Here is a 19,502-nt window from a genome sequence, read left to right as displayed (position 1 = left end):
TATGAAGTTTTAATTTCAAATTGCTACAAAATTAAATATGAATCGACTTTTATTTTTCCGGAAAAACCCTAAGTTTAAAAAAAGTTTGAAAAGTGTTTATGTCCCGCGTCGGGATATTCAGAGTTATCGCCCTTCGTTCATTGGTCGTTGGCGGTTAAACCCGTCCACAGTTAAACCATTTCCGCAAGGAAAATTCGAATCGGCGTAACAAGGTTGAAAGGACCCAGTGTAGTGTATTTACCGTATGTTGATTCGCAGGCTGTTTTCAGGACTGCTGCCCGCGAAGTAAGATGGACCGGGCTGGGGGAGGGATGGCGTGACGCATGCGCACTCCGGCGCGGGGAAGGGGCCTTCCTCTACCACTATTTAAACTGATCACTCCGGCCGATTGCACTCATTGATTTGTTTGCGATCTCCAAGATCAGTTAGCTATCGGTAATCCGTTCGCTTTATTAGTTCGACAGACAGGCAGCAGTCACAGCCCGTGGTCGGAAATTCGTAAAGCCTTCGAAGACTTTGATTTGTTCACTGATCCTAATTGCCCAGCAGTGGAAGCTTCCAAGCGCCAGGCTCGGTTAAAGTACCCTCGAATCGCTCTACAGTTCAAGGGGTAGACACCCCCAGTGATTTTATTTCAATTGATCCGCGAAAGTTCTATTCAACACATTCAAGATGATGGCAGTAGCAGCCGCCCAGAAGAACCGGGAGATGTTTGCCATCAAGAAATCCTACAGCATTGAGGTTTGTTCAGCACATTCATCTGAAATTGCACTAACTCCTCGAGATGTTGAGTGATAAGTGTATTTTTTCAATATTTAAGACTATGCATTTTCCTTACTGTACAGAAACTGATGCACTTTTTATTTGATTTTGCAAAATTATATGTTTAACTGGTAAAAGCTCTGAATAGAGTTTCGTTTATCTAAAAAATCCAACAAAAGTTGAAGTTGATAAAGAAAATTCGATCGACAAATTTGTGATGCATTATTTTTCGAGATTCTTATTTTCTCGTTTATTTTTTTATTGTATCCAATTGAAATATTGTAACATTTCCATTGCGCGTCGTTTCTTATCAATTAAATTGAAAACGATGAAAAATAAAAGCAATTGTCTGGTTAAACAATTATAACATGTAGTTTCATGATGCGCGGGTATTAAACTTTTGCATAAATTAAAACATCCGCGATAGTCAGTTAAACAATCGTTCATTACATAATATTAGTCTTGTTCCTATAACCTTGTCCTAAGAACTAACATTCTACGCTCTAATTCCCCGTAAAATTAATCGTGGAAATGATTAATTACAAATAATTTAGCCATGCTTTAGTAAGGTTAACATTCGGCTAGGACTCCGAGACAGAGAGTTCAGCAATATAGTCCTGTCTGAGGGTACTAGGTCAAACTGAGGACCCTCGGACGGGTTGAAGTGACGGCTGAATTAGCTCTGCGAGTGTCAGATCAAGTGAACCGGCCTGGATAATAATTATAGGATTTCCACATCAAGCCATTATTATATATTTGCTCACAGATCTGGAAATTCTATATAAAATGAGGAAAATTCACAAATCATGATAAATCTTTACACTAGTAAAACATTAAATAAAAGAAATTAGAAATATTTTATGCTAGATAAACGTTTTACATCCAACAACGCTTTTCGAAAAACATGAATTTATTTTATTGTTAATTATTATTATTTACTTTTTAATATTATAAATTTGTCGGCTTCGTGGTGTACTGGTCAGCTCATTTGCTTACCACGCAAGAGGTGTCGGATTCGATTCCCGGAGTGTTTGACATGAACAATTTGTTTTAAAATGTGTATTTACTATAATATTTCATAGTCCCTGGACTGGCTTCTAAAGCGTAAGACTGATCGTCTTACATTCATGTTACAAAAAATGATCAGGATAAGCCGCGATTGGTGTACTAATGCAGTGTCCTATGCACCATTAGGTGCGGAAAGAGAAATGATGATGATATAAATTATTACAACATCCATATAATATTCCACAATTCAAAACAATAAATGCTTAAACAAAACTAAATAGCTAAAAACTAAACTGTTTGTATGTCTTAATAACAAAACATTAATTTAGCAAAACTTGCAATTATTTTGTAACAATAAATAGATACTGTCGTATAAAACATTTATAACAATTTTTAAATTAAAAAAATATTGAATACTTAAAAATAAACGGAAAAGAATAGCGTTATTAATAATAAAAATTTTGAACGTCTTCGTCTTGAAAATACATGCAATGACTTTTTAAATTACCTCGGAAAGTTAAGGCGAATTTAAAAAAATGCGCTCATTATAAAATTTTGGCGTATACAACTACAACAAACGTATTGTTTACAAAAAAAACAATGTCAATGTCTTGATCTATATAAACGCAAGTTTACTTGTGGTTTACGATAAGTTTTTTTGGCAGTATTCAGATAACACGACAAAAAAATACTCCAAGCCGTAATACAACATTTTATACTTATTTTTTTTTACTCTATAACACACTTTTAATTATGAATAAAATATACAGAATGCAAATGTTACGTGGTCTAACGGCATGAAAAATATATCATGATGCTTTAAAAATGGCTTTCTCACGAATAAATATAAAATCATTTTAATTATAAACAGAACCATTATGTAGGTCTTCTCCGAAAGTTTCTCACACATTAAAAGCATACAGTCATAGCACTCTTAAGACATTATTTAATGTTATGTAATATTATGTGGAGTTAGACAGGTACCCATAATATAATGCATAACATGTCGACCTTGTTTACCAGGCCACCGATAGTATTGGGCAGAAGTGCTAGAACCCCGATTTACCGTATAATATGCAAAAAGAAAGTTAGTATCAACTGTGTTGAAAGAGGTAAACAAAACCATTGGCTATCTCCTCGTGATCTGTTATGTAAATATAGACCATTAGTTATGCTGTTTTTTTATTTGTGCAATTAAAAAAAATAGACATGTATTAGATTCAATTATTTGATTCTGTCCGATATTTTTTTAATTAAATAAATTCTTTTGATTGACTGTAAAAGCCATAGGATAAAAAAATATGCTTCAAGAAATGATTCTGGCCGTGTATGCTAAGAATTTCTTGGAGATAGGACAATATTTGATTCTTTTTGGAGATCCAAGTAAAACTTATGTTTAATTCGCAGAGTTTGGTTATTTAACTCGACTTGGAAAGGGAGCGACAGACTGGATTAATAAGACAAGCAACCGGAGAAATATGGATAACGACAAGTGAATTATAATAGAATGAAAAATATGTGGTACAGATGTGTCAGGAAAATGCAGTATTTTGTTTGAAACTCTTGATTTTACAAAAGTGTCAGTGTCATTGTTTGATTTCGCATATTTCCTATTATTGTTATCCTTTTAAATGAGGTATTGTAATTTTACTTATTACAGGAAAAATTCTGAATCTCGATAATGAAAATAAATCTGATAAATCTTTGAGACTGTAAAAAACGCAATGGCATAATAATTTTTCTGCCAAAGCAGGTAACAAGTGCATAATACCCTTGAAGGTTATCAAGTTATATTGTAGTTATAATATTGTAGGTCGTTGAAACGGTGCGATTAAATTTAAATAATGTTTAAATGTATCATTTAAAGATCGATTTTTATTGAATAAATAACTCAATAATTTATCCAATGTTCCTCTCGATTTGTGTTAACAGGAATTAAATATAAAATATGAATAATTGATCATTCATTGACCATTCGAAATTTGCATCGAAACACATGCAACATGTTTATATAAGTACCAAACATATTTATTTCAGACCTATAAAAAATAATCATTGAGTTTGTTAGACGACAAATGAGCAAATTGGGCCAGAAATGCTTTCTAAAAAAAACAGAAACAAAACAATTATTGATTGTGATTAATCTCCTGACTGGTGGATTAAAATGCATAACAGAGCATCTTATAAAACACGAAGACGAACAATTATTTTTTGTAACAATTTATATTTTTTTTCTACATTTATATTTTGCTTTTTTTTTGCACCACAACAGGCCAAGAGGCCTAATTACAGTGGTGAATTACATCACAGAGCACCCAGGCTTGAGAAAAATCCCATTTTAATTTTTGTGTTCTCACTGGGAATCGAACCCGGAACCTTCCGTGCGTGAGTCAAGCGTCTTAACCACTACACCACAGAGGCCGGATATTTGGTTGGTTATAATAAAAAAATTTTTGGTGTACAATTTAACAAAAATAAAACTCAAATATGGTTACCACGGAACATATTTGACAAAGATTATATTTTATTTATATTCTCTTAAGACCACGAATGCCTCAATATAAGATGCATGCATAATCTTACCAGTTTCCGTAAAAATCTTTATATTATCAATGATAAAAGCTTGTATCAAACATAAATGAGTTTTAATCTCCGTTTTTTATTCAGAGGAACCTATAATAAATTCGCCAACAAAGTTTGTAATAAAACGAACGTATTTTATTTCGAATATTAAATCATTTTGTTGATTTTGAAATTTAAAAAAAAACTCATTTAAATACGCTACATATATCGGTAAAAAATATGTTTGTACACGGTGTATTAAATTTGTTGTCTATTGTTTTCCGAATTCGCCCCATTTAACAAAAAATAAATATGTGTTAATGGGTTGCGTGCAAAATTATTCGCACACAAAATAGATAGTCATTTTCAATAGCGGAAATCTTAGCGACAAAGAAAAAAAAATATTTTGTTTTCTAACATTCGTCTACACGAACACGCTATTATCTTGGCGTAAGAATAAAAACTGATACACGTGGTTTCAAAAAAATGTACATTAACAAACATAGAAAAAAACCATTCAAAATATGTTTTTGGGAAATAACGTAAAATAAAAACATTAGTTACTAGTTACGTTACGTCATGTCATTATGGTTGCCTTTCCGCACTACATGTGTACACCAATCGCAGCGTATCTCGATCATTTTTGTAACATAAAGGCAAGATTATCAGTCCTACGCTTCAGGTGCCAGTCCAGGCACTATGAAATATTCTAGTTTATAAACACGTTTTCAATTTTAAAAAAAATTAAAAAAAAATATTTGCGTTCTTATGATTTACCCGAATATTTAGATTTTGGGGGGCATTTTTGGGGCAAGTTGAAAATTACTCAATATTAGATTATAGGAAACAAGTTGCGATAGAGCGGGGTGCGAACCTCGACCTTCTGGTCCGTGAGTCCGCTACACTAGCCACGAGACCACAACCTGATTCATTCAATTCAATAAATATTTCATGTCAACCATACCGGGAATTAAACCCGAGATCTATTCCATGGTAGGCAAACGCGCTGGCCACTAGATAACGAGGCGAATAAATGTATTATTATACATAAATCATCATTCCATATCGATTTCATAATTTGCCGGATATACATTAAGTTGTGACTAAGAAAAAAAATATCGCTTGAAAAATCATAGTAATTTGAAACGTAGATAAACTTATTATATTTTGATAATTTGACCTTTTCGTTTATGAATTCAAAGATTAAGCTATTAAAAACATATTTTATTCTACGAAAAATCTACTAATGGCAAAAAATATTTTACCGAATCATTATTAATAAAACAGAATATTTAAATAACTTTTTCATAGTTTGTATGTATTTTGATGAATCTCTCGGAATGTCCTAAAGATGTCCTTAACAGAACGGATGTACGTTACAAACAGCGGGAAGGGGCTTTAACTCACAGGAAATTAGTTTAGAGATCCCTTGTCTGTTCTATTTTCATACCATCAGCTTCCTTTGTAGACTGATATGGTGGAATATATTTCATTATTCATAAAGGTTTTCGTTTATTCCGATTGGGACGCTTTCAAAACTTTATTTGTAGGATCTAAGTGAAATATAAAATTTAATTTCAAACCTATTAATAGCTTTGATATTAAGAGAACACAAAAATAATTTTCCCAGTTAAAAAAAAACCTATGAGACAGAAATTACTCTCATAATATAATTGATTAGTGTTTTAGTTTAGCTGTTATATTTTTTTAAAGTAATTATCGATGCACTCATTATTAAACGTTTATTCATAGGTCTTTTTATCGGTTTAAAATCAATAAACCGGACAAATCGGACCGGAAAATATTTGTCAATAAGGGCTGCACATTTCGATGGTCAATGCTGATTATTTGATATTTTTTCTGACATACCTTTTTATAATAAATGTAACTGGTTTATGGAATCTAGGTCATGGAGTTTGTTACCGTTTACAAGAATTTAAAGCAGCTTTATAGTCAATAATAATAATCATTAATGTTTTCTTTGTCTCGATACTTTGTAACGTGAAAGGTTAAAATAAATACTTTTTAAAAAGTTAATCGCTAGTAATCAAATATATACGTGAAGTTTGCTTTATGAAAGCATATTATAGCGTTGACATACTTTATAATAATATGTGAGGCGAAATCATTTTTAGTTCCGAAAATAAGTCTTTAATACTAAATCCGGTGTTAATGGCTGGAATAATAGAAAGCACTTAAGAATTGCGAAAATGTGACTCCAACAAGTAGAGAGTAAAGTTAAAAGGAAGTGAGGATTTATCCTCAGTTCGCTGGCAATATAAATCCAGCTTTACAGCGAATCGGGAGTAGAGCCGAACCTGAAGGGACCAGAAATGGCGCACCGGACGTGTCTGGATCCCTAATGATATCCAGGCTTTGTGAAACTTTATGGAACCTCATTTAAACTGCCGTACTAAAAGTATAGCTATACTATAAGAAAGAATAATTTGGAAATGAAATCTTTTCACGTGGAACCAGATCAAAAGCCAATACTGTATAATTGATTCTAAAAATAATCGCTGAGGTACGTAAAATTATCGATCCAATCAGAAAGCCAAAAGATCGTAAAACTGGCCAAATTAGTTTTTATTTATGAAAATATTTTAAATACATTTTTAAGGTACGTCGTTTAAAAGACGTACCTTCAATATGTGTTTGAAACCAATCTTGAGTTCAAGCAAACGGAAATGAATATAAAAATAACGTCGAATTGAAAATAGTAAATCAGTGTTCAGCATGGTGTGAAAAATCGCATCACAAAGGAAATTATTACGAATGTGCGGACGTCCAACGGCGTTCGGCTTTAGATTGCGGGTTGAAAGCTTTTACATTTTTTACACTAAGAACTCGGGACATATTTCTTATTTTATTACAGAGGCGTCATAAAGTAGACAACGCAGTTGAAGGAAATTATTTGACGCTGCTGAGAGTGTGTTTGAAGAAATTTAATTTGTTTAAAGAAAATCTGAAATGGGTGGCTGTTTATGAAACATTAGCCGAGCAGCCCTAGGCCGACAAAGCTTTGTATACGTTGACAGCTGATGATAAAGTTCTCTCTGTGATCCGGATATATGAGTTCTATTGTCTCTCGACTGAAATAACTTTATTAATCAGTAGTTAAATTATTTTTTTTATTTTTTCAGAACGGTTATCCATCACGCCGTCGCTCCCTTGTGGATGACGCAAGGTTCGAGACCTTGGTTGTGAAACAAACCAAGCAATGCGTTCTCGAAGAAGCCCGTCACAGGGCTAATGGTAAGGAAACTATTTTATAAAGCCCCGTTTTTTTTCTGTGATTTTTAATGTAACTTATTTACTTGAAGCGTTTTGTCAAATATTATTTTTAGCATGTTTGTCTTGCGTAGTTGTTTTGTAGGCGTTTTATTATTATTTTCAATGTAGATTCGAGTTTGGAATGCGAAATTCAGGCACATGCTCAAGAACAGAACGAGAACAAGAAACAATTAGAAACACCGACAGTGGAGAATTCCAACGAACAAGACGATGCCAGCAATGGTGGCTTGGGTACGTATTTTTGAATTTCACAATAGTTTTCAGTTAAATTAATTGAGTTCTTCTTTCCTGTTTTCCATGCACGCTGTCGGCTTTTTATGATCTGAAATTAGCTTTATGCATGCTTTGTGTTGTCAATTGCACGCTACATGTTTGTTTTGTGTATTTTAGCCGATGTACCAGTCACCGGAGACTGCGGTGATTATAAAATCGACGGTAAGATATTTTCTTTAATAATTCAATTCGAGTTACCGAGCGCCGAGACAAGTATTGCAACGATAAAAAAGGCTCACAATTAGCGGCAATCACGATAGAAAGAATGTTATTATTGAATTTTAATAAAGACCTTGCAGGATAAATCGCAATTGGTATGCATGTACCTATACGATTTTTAATTAATTTAATGCGAATATTTTATTCCGAACCAAGGTCAGATTAGATAGGAACCGAGTAAAGGTAACCTAAACGTGGAGTAAAAAAATATATTTAATAGTATGTCCACTTTCAAATTACCTGTATTCGCTTATGCCGTGTGATTATTTTTGTGATTCGGAAAAGAAGATTATTATTATTAAAAATTAAAAAGAGCGAAATTAAAAGTAAACAATAGTGGTCTTTCAAATTTTTTATTAGTTCTTGCTTGGCATAACAAATAATAGTTAACTTACGACAAGAAAAAACGAATACAATACAAGAAACGAAAGATAACTTACTTTTATAGAACGTAAATATAACCACATGCATAATTTAAACTTAAATATATATATAGTTAGGGCGCCCAAGTCTAATTCTTGCACTCGAAAGAATGAAGTTGTAGAATTACTCGTATTGTGGAAGTAAATTACTCGAGAACCCGGATTAGGACGATAAAAAGAACTTCATAAAGGCAGCTTTGCACAAAGAAATGTCACTCACATAATTCAACACACTCTGTGTGCTTTGGAAAAATTACGACTTTTATTTCACCCCTTCGCTTGCCGACATCACATTCTCGCCTTTGTACTTAGTCATTCTTACTCAGGGGTGGACTTGCACAATACAATATGATTTGTTTTCAAATTCTTATTTTTATCATAATATTATGTTTATGTTCATTTTTATTTACACAGATACTGGGCTAACAGAGGAAGAAGTTTTGCTGCAAAACGCCATCAGCGAGTCTCCCGACGCCGACATCTCCCAACATGCCGCTCTCCTGCTGCGCATGCGTGACGGCATGGGATCTCTCGGTCGCATTCTTAAGACCGTTGAAAACTACAAAGGTATCGTCAGTCACTTGGAGACCAGACCCTCTAAGAGCGATGGAATTCAATTTGACGCATTAGTGACCGTAGACATGTCTCGCGCCAATCTTCTCCAGTTGATCCGCTCTTTAAGACAGTCTTCTTCCTTTGTGGCAGTCAATTTGCTCAACGAAAACAACATGTCCATCAAGGACCCTTGGTTCCCAAAGCACGCTTCAGATCTCGATAACTGCAACCACCTGATGACCAAGTACGAGCCAGAACTTGACATGAACCATCCTGGCTTTGCTGATAAGGTGTACCGCGAGAGAAGAAAGGCTATTGCCGAGATCGCTTTCGGATACAAGTACGGAGATCCGATTCCCCACATTGACTACACCGAGACGGAGAACCAGACTTGGGCTAGAGTATTCACTACCGTGCTTGATCTGATGCCTAAACACGCTTGCATAGAATACAGAAGGGTGTTCGCCATGCTCCAAGCTGACGACATCTTTGTTTCTCACCGTATTCCTCAGCTGCAAGAGATCAGCGACTTCTTGAGGAAAAACACAGGATTCTCCCTTCGGCCAGCAGCTGGCCTCCTGACCGCCAGGGATTTCCTCGCATCCCTCGCTTTTAGGATATTCCAGTCCACGCAATACGTCAGGCACTCCAACTCACCTTATCACACCCCTGAACCGTGAGTAAAACTCTCATTTACTATCAAAATGAGAATTATTTTTATGAATATCATTTTGATTCGTATTACTAAATGTATCGTTTATAGATTTTTTTTCATCGGAGTTTTGTTATTAGTTAATAAACTATTAAAATATTTGCAACATTTTTACTCGTAAAAAAGCAAGAAGATCAAATTATGTCATTATGACAAATCTTACCAGAATTGTCGAAATAATGACAAAAAAGAGAAAATTGTTTTATTTTCTCTGTGTACATTATTAAGAAAGTTATAATTACTACAAGAGATTCAATTTTATTTTATGAGTAAGATATGAGATCAAAAATCTGGTGTTCAGTTGAGATACAAAACAATGGAAAGTGGAACAGATATTTTATTTAAAAATACAGAAGTAATTATTATGATTTACAAAATAAATGCCATATAACCATCTGAATAACTCGCATTCAACTATAGTTAATAATAAATCAATTTATTCATTGATAACATTAAAAAAACCTGTTTTCAAATCATGTTTAAACACGGCAGATTTTGTAAGATTTAATAATAAATAAATAATATTAGGTAATACATAGCTAATTTGAAAAAAATAGTGCAGCGTAAATAAAACAACATTATGTCAAATAGAAAAATACGTTATCTAATAAACTAAAGAACGAAAATTAAATCGATTCCCTATAATATTCGTTTCGACTTATGCTATCATTTTAGTAAAATTCAATTAAAGGAGCGCGATCGCCTCTCCCCTGGGAAATCAGAACAAAAGAATCATTCTGATTTATATCTCTCAATCTCTTCAATTCTCTGAATCAAAATGATAAAATATGAAATATTATTTCTTCACCGAACCCAACTCTCCGACATAAAAAATCTACTTTAAATAATAAAAAAAACATAGAAAGCTCGTCCTTTATCGGAATTCTCAGGGAAAATGGCCAATTAAAACCGTGATTGAAGAGGTGATTGTGTCGCTCGGTAGAAGGTGGTGGCATAATGGATTGGTAATTCAATAATACAAGCTATACCATTCCTATCATCTACATACTATATCATATTCAATTTTGTGCAGAGTTAATGGAATAATTTCATTGCACCTCTCAAGGAATACTTTTGAAGTTAGCATTCATGCTTTAAAGTGACTTTTAAGTGATGCGGTTGAAGGATTTCCAGTTCAAAGGAATTCCGAGTTAAAAGCTTTTAGTTTTGCAGGACGGCGATACTTTATTTCTTATTGTAAAGAGCGAAGGACAATATTATTATATTTAAATGCATGAATGTGTACAATTAAATCGCATGGCTAATTTATTCTAGAGCATTTATTTGATTCGTTGTTTTATTTTGTTTAGTGATTGCATCCACGAACTTCTTGGCCACATTCCCCTGCTTGCTGACCCCGGGTTCGCACAATTCTCTCAAGAAATAGGACTCGCTTCTCTCGGTGCATCCGACTCCGAAATTGAAAAACTGTCTACTGTAAGTTAAAGAATTCAGCCATTGACGCTTTATTACACAATTTTTTTGCAAAAGGATGCTGTTATAATTTTCTTTTCAGGTTTACTGGTTTACCGTCGAGTTTGGTCTCTGCAAGGAGAACAATCAGGTAAAAGCCTACGGCGCTGCTCTGCTGTCCTCCTATGGAGAACTTCTGCACGCTCTTAGTGACAAGCCAGAACTCAGACCGTTCGAGCCCTCCACCACCTCCATTCAGCCCTACCAAGATCAGGAATACCAGCCCATATATTATGTAGCTGAAACGTTTGAAGATGCCAAAGAGAAGTTCAGGTAAAACCGGCGTTTGATTTATCACTCGAGATGTTCTGTATTATTTTCACAAATAGTGTGCTGAGGTATTCCGTTTGTCTGTTTAGACGCTGGGTCAGCACCATGTCCCGCCCGTTCGAGGTCCGATTCAACCCCCATACGGGCCGCGTGGAAGTACTAGACTCCGTGTCGAGTCTCGAGACACTCGTATCACAACTCAACACCGAGTTGCTCCACCTCAACAACGCAGTTAACAAGCTCAAGAACAAGTCCTTCTGTTAAGTCAACTAGCCGCCGTTCCACCACCGCAATGTATTATTAGCACCATTTGATTCAATCAGGGGGATCTATTTCGTTTTTCAGTTTCCTCGTAGGAAATGAGAAGATGCTTCGCCCGAATTGAACATACGCAATGAACTCCCCGAGTGGTAACCAGCTCGGTGGTTCTTCCTCACCGCGATCCCCGTTCGACTGTCGCATCTTATCATTGTGAAAAGTTCTCTTCTATTTGATTGTATTTCATAATTTTAATTTCATTACATTTTTTACTAACACTTGTAATATTTATATGGCTCTCCATCGGACGTTGCGCTCCGGGGCTGCCGATCTATGTTTACAATAGCTTTGTTCGCTATCAAATAATTTGTGGTTAATTTAGTCAGATCGTATTATTTTGAAAGTATTAAAAGAACTCGTCGAAGAATCAAAGAACTCAGCAGACCGGAACCGCTGTGAATGAATGATGTGCGAATGGAGTAGTATGAACATTTCAAGGTAAACTATTTATTATTGCGATCTGCAAGATAATACGTATGAAGCATCGTCTATCGCGATTTCAAATTGCCCTTAAAATCGCCTTATGACAATCTCAAAGTATTTAACATTTATTTTTAATGCCGTGATTTTTAAAATGTAATCAATGTTTTTTATCACGCCGTGTTTAAAGAGAGTGACTGCAGGCACGTGTGTTATGTGAATAAATTGAAATTGAATATTTATATGCGATTTTTATTTTTTGTTTTTCCCAGAACCCCATATAGTAAAAATAGCGAAATGCGTTTATAACATTATTATTTGCTTATATACATATAATGTATTGCTTGCGAAAACAATTTGTTATATTTATTAAGTTAATGTTTGAATTGCTGCGGTACAGACATTATTATAAATGAACTCTGTCTATTTTACACGAGATTGAAAACAATCCACCTCTCTTTCTTCTTTCCATGTCCTCTTCATAGTGAGTATCAAATGAGAAGATTCTGTCATCAGAAAGGAAACGCTTCAATTTGAATTGTATACTTGATACAAGAAAGGAAACACTATTCACTTCAAGAATCACGGTTCACTGGATGGAAGTCAATGCTTGAGACGTAGTTCTCAAAATCAGAATGTGTAAATAGAGCCAAGAGAAAAAGAAAATAAAACTGAGTAATAATAGAAACCAAACAAACTTTAATCAATGTTTGTATTTTTTTTTTATATTGACAAAAAACACTTAAAGTTTTAATGTTACTCATGACAAGGTAGTTTCAAAAATACTGTGAGTGATTTTCTGCGTTTTAAAAATTGCCCAAAAACTGCATTAAAACATTTACAGTATGCACCCAATGTATTTAACACTTGATGTCTTATTTGTTGCTGCTTCAAGAATTTATGCATTTTACTTTATATTTTCGTGTTTATGATTGATGCAAATGTTAAAAAAACATGAATAAACTTAAAATGCATACATGCAAACAAGCAGTTTTAATTATTGTTCCTTACCACTTGTCACCCCTTAACAGCGATATTTGAAAATAGCGTGTATCAAATATGCATAAAACTTAGTACACATGCAAGAGTATCTTAGATGGGAATCCCACATTATTTTGTCCATTAAAACATTTAGCAAGTTGATTCTAATCGTTAAGAGGTGTTTCAGGTTACAGAGCGATTAAATAAGTATATTTTGCACTGTTCCAATTTTGCGTTGTATTGAATTATAAATGGGGATGGTGGTTTGGATTTACTTTTCAAACCAATTTCCTATTCTTGTAAAAAAACACAAAAAATAATTCTAAAACTGCCACCCAAATACGAGATACGAGATACGATAGATGCTCTATGCGAGTTAACCCGTTTTTTCTCTGAACATAGATTTAGTTGAGTTTCTTGAACTTTTTAAACACTTTATTTAAAAAAAATAGTGGTACAAATTCGTACCGTCGGGAAACTCCAATAAAAAAAGATTTTTGTCTAATGCAGAATACTAAAAAAAATAAATGAAAAACTCGCATTATAATCGAACCACAAAAATATTTTAGATAAAAAAAATCTTGCCATCATAATTATAGTATTGAGGTTTGTAAAGGAGTGTAAATGAGGGTATAGGAGTATAAAGGAGAAGTAAAGAAGTAGTAAACGGGTGACAGCTCTACGCAATCAAATCCCCAGGAGTAAATTTTTGGAACAAGTTACTTCAAAATGACCAAAACTTCTCAAAAATCTCAAAATATGTACATATTTTGATAAGTTAAATTAAGTTTATTCTCATGTAGAGATATGTGACTAAAATTTTTTTAGTATGTCCAAATGTTTCAAGACAGGCTGGGTTTCCTCCCTAGCGAGTTATTTATAACATTTGGACATACTCAAAACATTGTTGAATTAACTAACTAGTTTGAAAAGAAGTATAAAAATTGGAAAATTGTTTTCAGGCGTTGCCTAGTAGGTGATTTGGTTCAGCCGGATGAATCTCACCCGCGTGATAAAGGTTTCAGCTATTTTACTTCACAAAAGTCAACAGTTGGAAGAGATGAGGAAATATGTATGTTTAAACATGGGCAGAATGGTGAATGTTACACAGTGTGTAAAGTGGCAACTTAAACCAGCCAATGACAGATCATAAGCCCTGTAAATGCCTGGACATCCATATTTCTTTCTGAAAATGTTTTCCCTATCTGTTGGAACAAATTTAGGAGTATATGAGTTAATTTACACCTGGATAAATGTGTTCCGTCAAAGGGTTAACTAATTTGCTGCTTTAAGTGGTTCTACCTTACTTCTAGTTTTCGATCGATTTGATAATGGAACTTAACAAAATATTGAAACACGATGTGCAATGAACTTTAACTTTGGGTATAACAAAGTCGAACTTTTTAGAGATATTTCGCAGTAAGGGGCGCGAAGGTTTTTAACATGTTAGACCCTGACATAAATACGTCTGTCAGTTACAATTAATAAAAAAAGATTATGAGTATGTGAATAAAACGTACAGTTTTTAATATACAGTTAATTTTTTTCCTATAATACAAAATTTTATGTTCTTTTTTTTGTTTTTTTTTTTTATATTTAGTAATTTATATTTTTGTCAATTTTTATCAATATTGATTTTAATTATTAAAGTGTAATCCGATAAAAAAATCGAATGAAATAAAAAAGGTCCTAGCTACATACAAAAAACTACTGGCTAGTCAGGATTTGAATAAAAAACCTCTGTATATTGCAAAAACAGTCAAATAAATTCATGTAAATTGAAAATGTTACTACCTTAAATAATTATTGCATTAACACACAGCGTTTGGTATATATTAATATTTTTGCTTATTCAAATAGTTACATATTACAAGATATATTAAACTAACCTATAATTACTGAAAAAATAGCATTAATAATCTAACCTAACTAATACTGCGCATAAACATAAATATACATTACCTGGCTAATTTTATTACTTGTGCATTTTTTTGTATGGGGATTATACAATCGCTGAACAAAACAAAACTCGCAGATATGCTAACAGATTTGTGCCAAACGTTCTAAAATAGTCTACAAGATATCATATGTGGGCAATCCCCGGCCCGCGGGCCGGATCCGGCCCGTTGGACGTTTTGATCCGGCTCGGGGAAATATGCCAAAATTCGTTCATAAACACAAAACATCGAATGTGTATGTAATTTATTTACGTTTTTTTTTCATATAACCTAGATAAATAAAAGTAATATTTAAAATGATTTATCAAGAAAAGAGTTTTCTATATATTATCCTTTATTATTATAATAAAAAAAACCATGTCATAAGCCATAGTAAAAAGATACAGTTTTTAACTAAGGACCATTACACACGACCTTTTTTATTATTCTTTTTGTGCCATCAGGTTACCCCGACATTGGCGTTCAGTCTAGTAGGCATTCGCCAACTGAAACAGCTCTTCAACCCTGTGAAATCCCGTCCAGTCGAGGAAGTTCCTCAGCCAGAATAACTGTCGCCTTCCAACAATACGCTTTCCCTCTATGACCCAAATATGCGAGTTTTCTCTGTTTTATCGGGGACAGCAGTTATTTTTGGATACTGGCTCGTCTCAGCACTTTCCCGTTGGTCATGAAATATGTCCACGGGATTCTCAGCATTCTCCGGTGAAGCCTCTGATCGGTTCATCGAGTTCATCTTGAGAGTCCACGTTTCAACCTTGTAGAGCAGTATTGACCACACACAGCACTTGACCATCCTTTGTCTTGATTTAAATCAAGACTATCACCGCAGAAGTATGATTTTTAATCCAAGATGTTAATTCCAATTTTAAGTGAAATTATAAGTCCACTAGCGAAGATGGAATAATTTTTATCCAAAGCACATCAGTATGTTATGTTAAATAGGATTTTATACCTATATTTATCATTTTTGGGTGATGCCGTGTTTGATTTTAATTTGTTCTGACGTTTAGTCAACCATTGCAGAACCTATCTTCAGGGTAAACTGTGAGTGTTGAAGAAAAAAAAAGTGTTTATGTAATAGTAATTTGAGCCGTGTCGCAGTTGAATGCAGGCATATTCCGTGTCATTTTTGTAGTGTGTAGTGCCGGGAACCGTGTTGAGTTTAATTTCAGCCCGTCGTATTTGTTTACGTGATTTGGGTGTTTGTGTATTTCAGTTGTCTCTTTTAGTATGCACGCACTATAACTTTAGGTTTCTAAAATGTCTTTTTTTCGAAAGCAAAAAGATGTCCAGTGTCTTAAAATGTTCCGCTATTGCTGATTTTTCAGTTCAGAAGTTTACACGTTGTTTTATGTTTATCAATATTTGAACATAAAAATCGGAAAAAAATCAGTAATCTAGCCCAAACTAGACACAAGTTGGTTATGCCTCATCTTGATAAATAGTTCAATTATATTACATAATAACCAACGGTACGTGTGAAATAAACCATGATTTTATATAAACAACTATTGGTTTATGTCAAAGATCAAGAGAAAGATAATCGAGCCATTTACACGGAGAATAACGTGAATCTATACTTGCTTGATGGACTGTTGCTTCAAACGAAAACATAATTTAAAAATACTCGTTTATAGCATAAAATAAAAATATAATATATAGAAAAACCACAATGCCAAAAACAGAATACTAAGGATGTACATACTCGTACATATTTCTAAGTAAAAATATTCTTTTTCGCTTCAACTTTAAACTTACTATTAAGTAACGTTACCGACATACCGTACAAATAATCAGCAGAGTAAATCATCTAGTCCATAGAAGTATGGAATATCTGTTTTAAAAATAATAGTATTTATATTTATAATATGGTAATAATAATTATCTTAATTTTGGGATAAAAAATATTAAAGTACTGTCACTGCTCGTAGAGTCGTAGATAATTAACGAATTAAGGTTTAAAAAATACATTAAATTTTTCATAGCATACTGTTCAAGAAAAACCTCATCACCTGACTTAAGATTCCGTATTGCCAAATTCACCACAGGTAAATTTCCCTTAACATTTTTGAATGGGGAGTTATCTCATAGTTTTATTACGAATTATCTGATTAAAGTCAAAAATGTATTGTAAAGGTTTAAAAATTGGCTATATATTTAACTTACAGCGGTCTTAGTTTTGAGAACAGGATATGAAAGTGTAGGCATTTAAAGAGCTTATGACCTGCCTGATTTAAGTGATACAGTGGTGCCTCACACAACGAACTTAATTCGTTCCAGGAGCAAGTTCGTTATGCGAAAAGTTCGTTATGTGAAACGCGTTTTCCCATAACAATACATGTTAAAAAAAATAATTCGTTCTGTAGCATAAAATATGGTAAGATAACATAAAAAAAAGATAAATTTTTTGTTATTATTTTTATTTAGATACATCTAAAAACATAATGAAAAAAACACACATTTTTTAATTTTAAGAAATAATCGAATCTTGCACATCTTCATGCATTTTCCGCTTTTTGGCCGATGGTGCAGTGAAAAACCTGTCCAAAGTCGTTTGTTTCTCTCTTTTCTTTAACATCTGCCGGAAATAACGGACAAGAGTATCGGAGTACAGGTCGTTGATCCTGTTTGCTTCAGCGGAATCCGGATAGTGGGCATTGGTAAACTCCTGAACTGCTTTCCATTTGACCAGGATGTTCTTGATGTCAGCAGTTGGAATTGGTTGATTGTTTGATTGTTGCTCCTCGTTATCAGATGACGCTTCCCTTTGAGCATTGTCCTGTTGTTGGGCCAGAAGTGTTTGGAGCTCTTCAGTTGTCAGCTCTTCTTTGTGTTCCTCAATAAGCTCCTCTACATCCTCTTCAACGATTGCTGCGACACGTGCGTAAGTTAAGCGTACTGCTCAGTGACTGACGACTGCCTGCGCGGAAGGATGCAATAAATCGGCAGTGATCGTGTGAAGTGGGCGACTTCGTTGTGTGAAGCGAAGTTCGTTGTGTGAAGCGAAGTTCGTTGTATGAATCGTGAAATGAACGAAAAGGAAGTTCGTTGTGTGCAGCGTTCGCTGTGCGAGGCGTTCGTTATGCGAGGCACCACTGTATATTATTTATAAAATTACCATTATCAACATAGGCCGTTGTGATACAAGTAAATACAGTTTTTGTTACGTGTTTTTTTTTGGTTTATATGGGAGTTGCTTTATTATTTACCTTGCTTATAATATACAAGGTTTATATTTCAAAAAGTGGATTTTTCTGCAATTAAATATCTTAAAAATTATCTAAACTATTGTTATCAGGAAGGATATATTAATGTGGGCTAGTCAGGAACTTCTCAGCATTTGCTCACGTGGAGAGGAAACCACTTAAAACTCTTCAGGAGAAGCCGGCCTGTTGGCAGTAGTCAACAGGCCTTCCGTTCCACTAGAGGAGTGTTCGGCATTTTGTTCCCTACTTTGGTTTATTTCACCAATTTCCTGCGCTATATTTATCATGTATGATACTACCTCTCGTGTGAGTTCTTTATTACCTATCACCGATGGGATGTCGCATAGACCCAGGCCTCTGCATCGCGCCTCCAGCTGTTGTCTTTGAAAGCTGAAAAAGGGGCAATGCATCAACAGGTGAGGGACATCTTGAGGAGTTTCATCGTCGCACGGGCAGCTGTCGATCTCTGAGAGCTTGAAGCGATGCAGGTAGATCATGAAGCAAGCCACCATGACCCGTAAGCATCTGGGTGAGCTCGTAGCCAGCATTTTGCATTTTTCTGAAATCATAGGCATGAAAAATTGTAGGGAAAAACATTTTACTTACATTTCCGGTTGTCTCACTCAAATAGCGATCGTTCCAGAGTTAAAGGGTCCTGCTTCTTATTTATTATTTTGTTACGTGTTTGCAATATGGTCATGAAGATGAACGATAATATTCGACAAAGGGCATCCATTTTATTTGTTAAACTCACAGTGAAAAGGGCAGTAAAAGTAGTGGAAGTTCAATTAAAATCGCGATATATGAATTTGAAATTTCTTAAAGAGTATCATTTTATACCGTGTGTAATATTCACCATTCTGTCTGTTTGCGATTCCCACATCGACACAATTTTTAGAAGTTATAATATATATACTACAACTAGATATCTAGTCAAAGCTGGACCCCTTCACATTATTTGACACTTTCACACAGTCGACATCTGTTGACATTTTGGTGAAGTTTTTATATCAGTATTCTTTATTTATGCGATGGACATTCTTTCGAATTTTCTTGTCTGCTCCTAATA

At 34.2% G+C, this 19,502-nt stretch overlaps 1 protein-coding gene across 2 annotated transcripts; it reads left to right on the top strand.

The window, feature by feature from the left end:
• Window positions 1–392: 392 nt before the first annotated feature.
• ple (tyrosine hydroxylase ple) lies at window positions 393–13,272 on the top strand. Of its 2 annotated transcripts, XM_088225380.1 has the most exons (8): window positions 393–741; window positions 7,476–7,587; window positions 7,735–7,857; window positions 8,017–8,061; window positions 8,955–9,771; window positions 11,118–11,244; window positions 11,324–11,553; window positions 11,640–13,272. In XM_088225380.1, exons 1-8 carry the CDS (start codon window positions 673–675, stop codon window positions 11,812–11,814), a joined length of 1,698 nt encoding a protein of 565 aa, XP_088081506.1. In that variant the 5' UTR covers window positions 393–672; the 3' UTR covers window positions 11,815–13,272. The 2 variants fall into 2 exon arrangements, with proteins under 2 accessions (XP_088081506.1, XP_088081507.1); XM_088225381.1 differs by lacking the exon at window positions 8,017–8,061.
• The last annotated feature ends 6,230 nt before the right edge of the window (window positions 13,273–19,502 follow it).

The sequence above is a fragment of the Micrasema longulum genome, unplaced genomic scaffold (assembly GCF_059751315.1).
Source record: "Micrasema longulum isolate JH-2025_06_02 unplaced genomic scaffold, ASM5975131v1 h1tg000354l, whole genome shotgun sequence".
Lineage (NCBI taxonomy): Eukaryota > Metazoa > Arthropoda > Insecta > Trichoptera > Brachycentridae > Micrasema > Micrasema longulum.
This window is presented reverse-complemented; position numbering and strand designations above follow the sequence as displayed.

Coding starts and splice junctions, on each gene's coding strand:
- ple (XM_088225380.1), top strand. CDS start 673: ATGATGGCAGTAGCAGCCGCCCAGAAGAACCGGGAGATGTTTGCCATC. Junction 742..7,475: donor AGAAATCCTACAGCATTGAG/GTTTGTTCAGCA, acceptor TTATTTTTTCAG/AACGGTTATCCATCACGCCG. Junction 8,062..8,954: donor CGGTGATTATAAAATCGACG/GTAAGATATTTT, acceptor TTATTTACACAG/ATACTGGGCTAACAGAGGAA.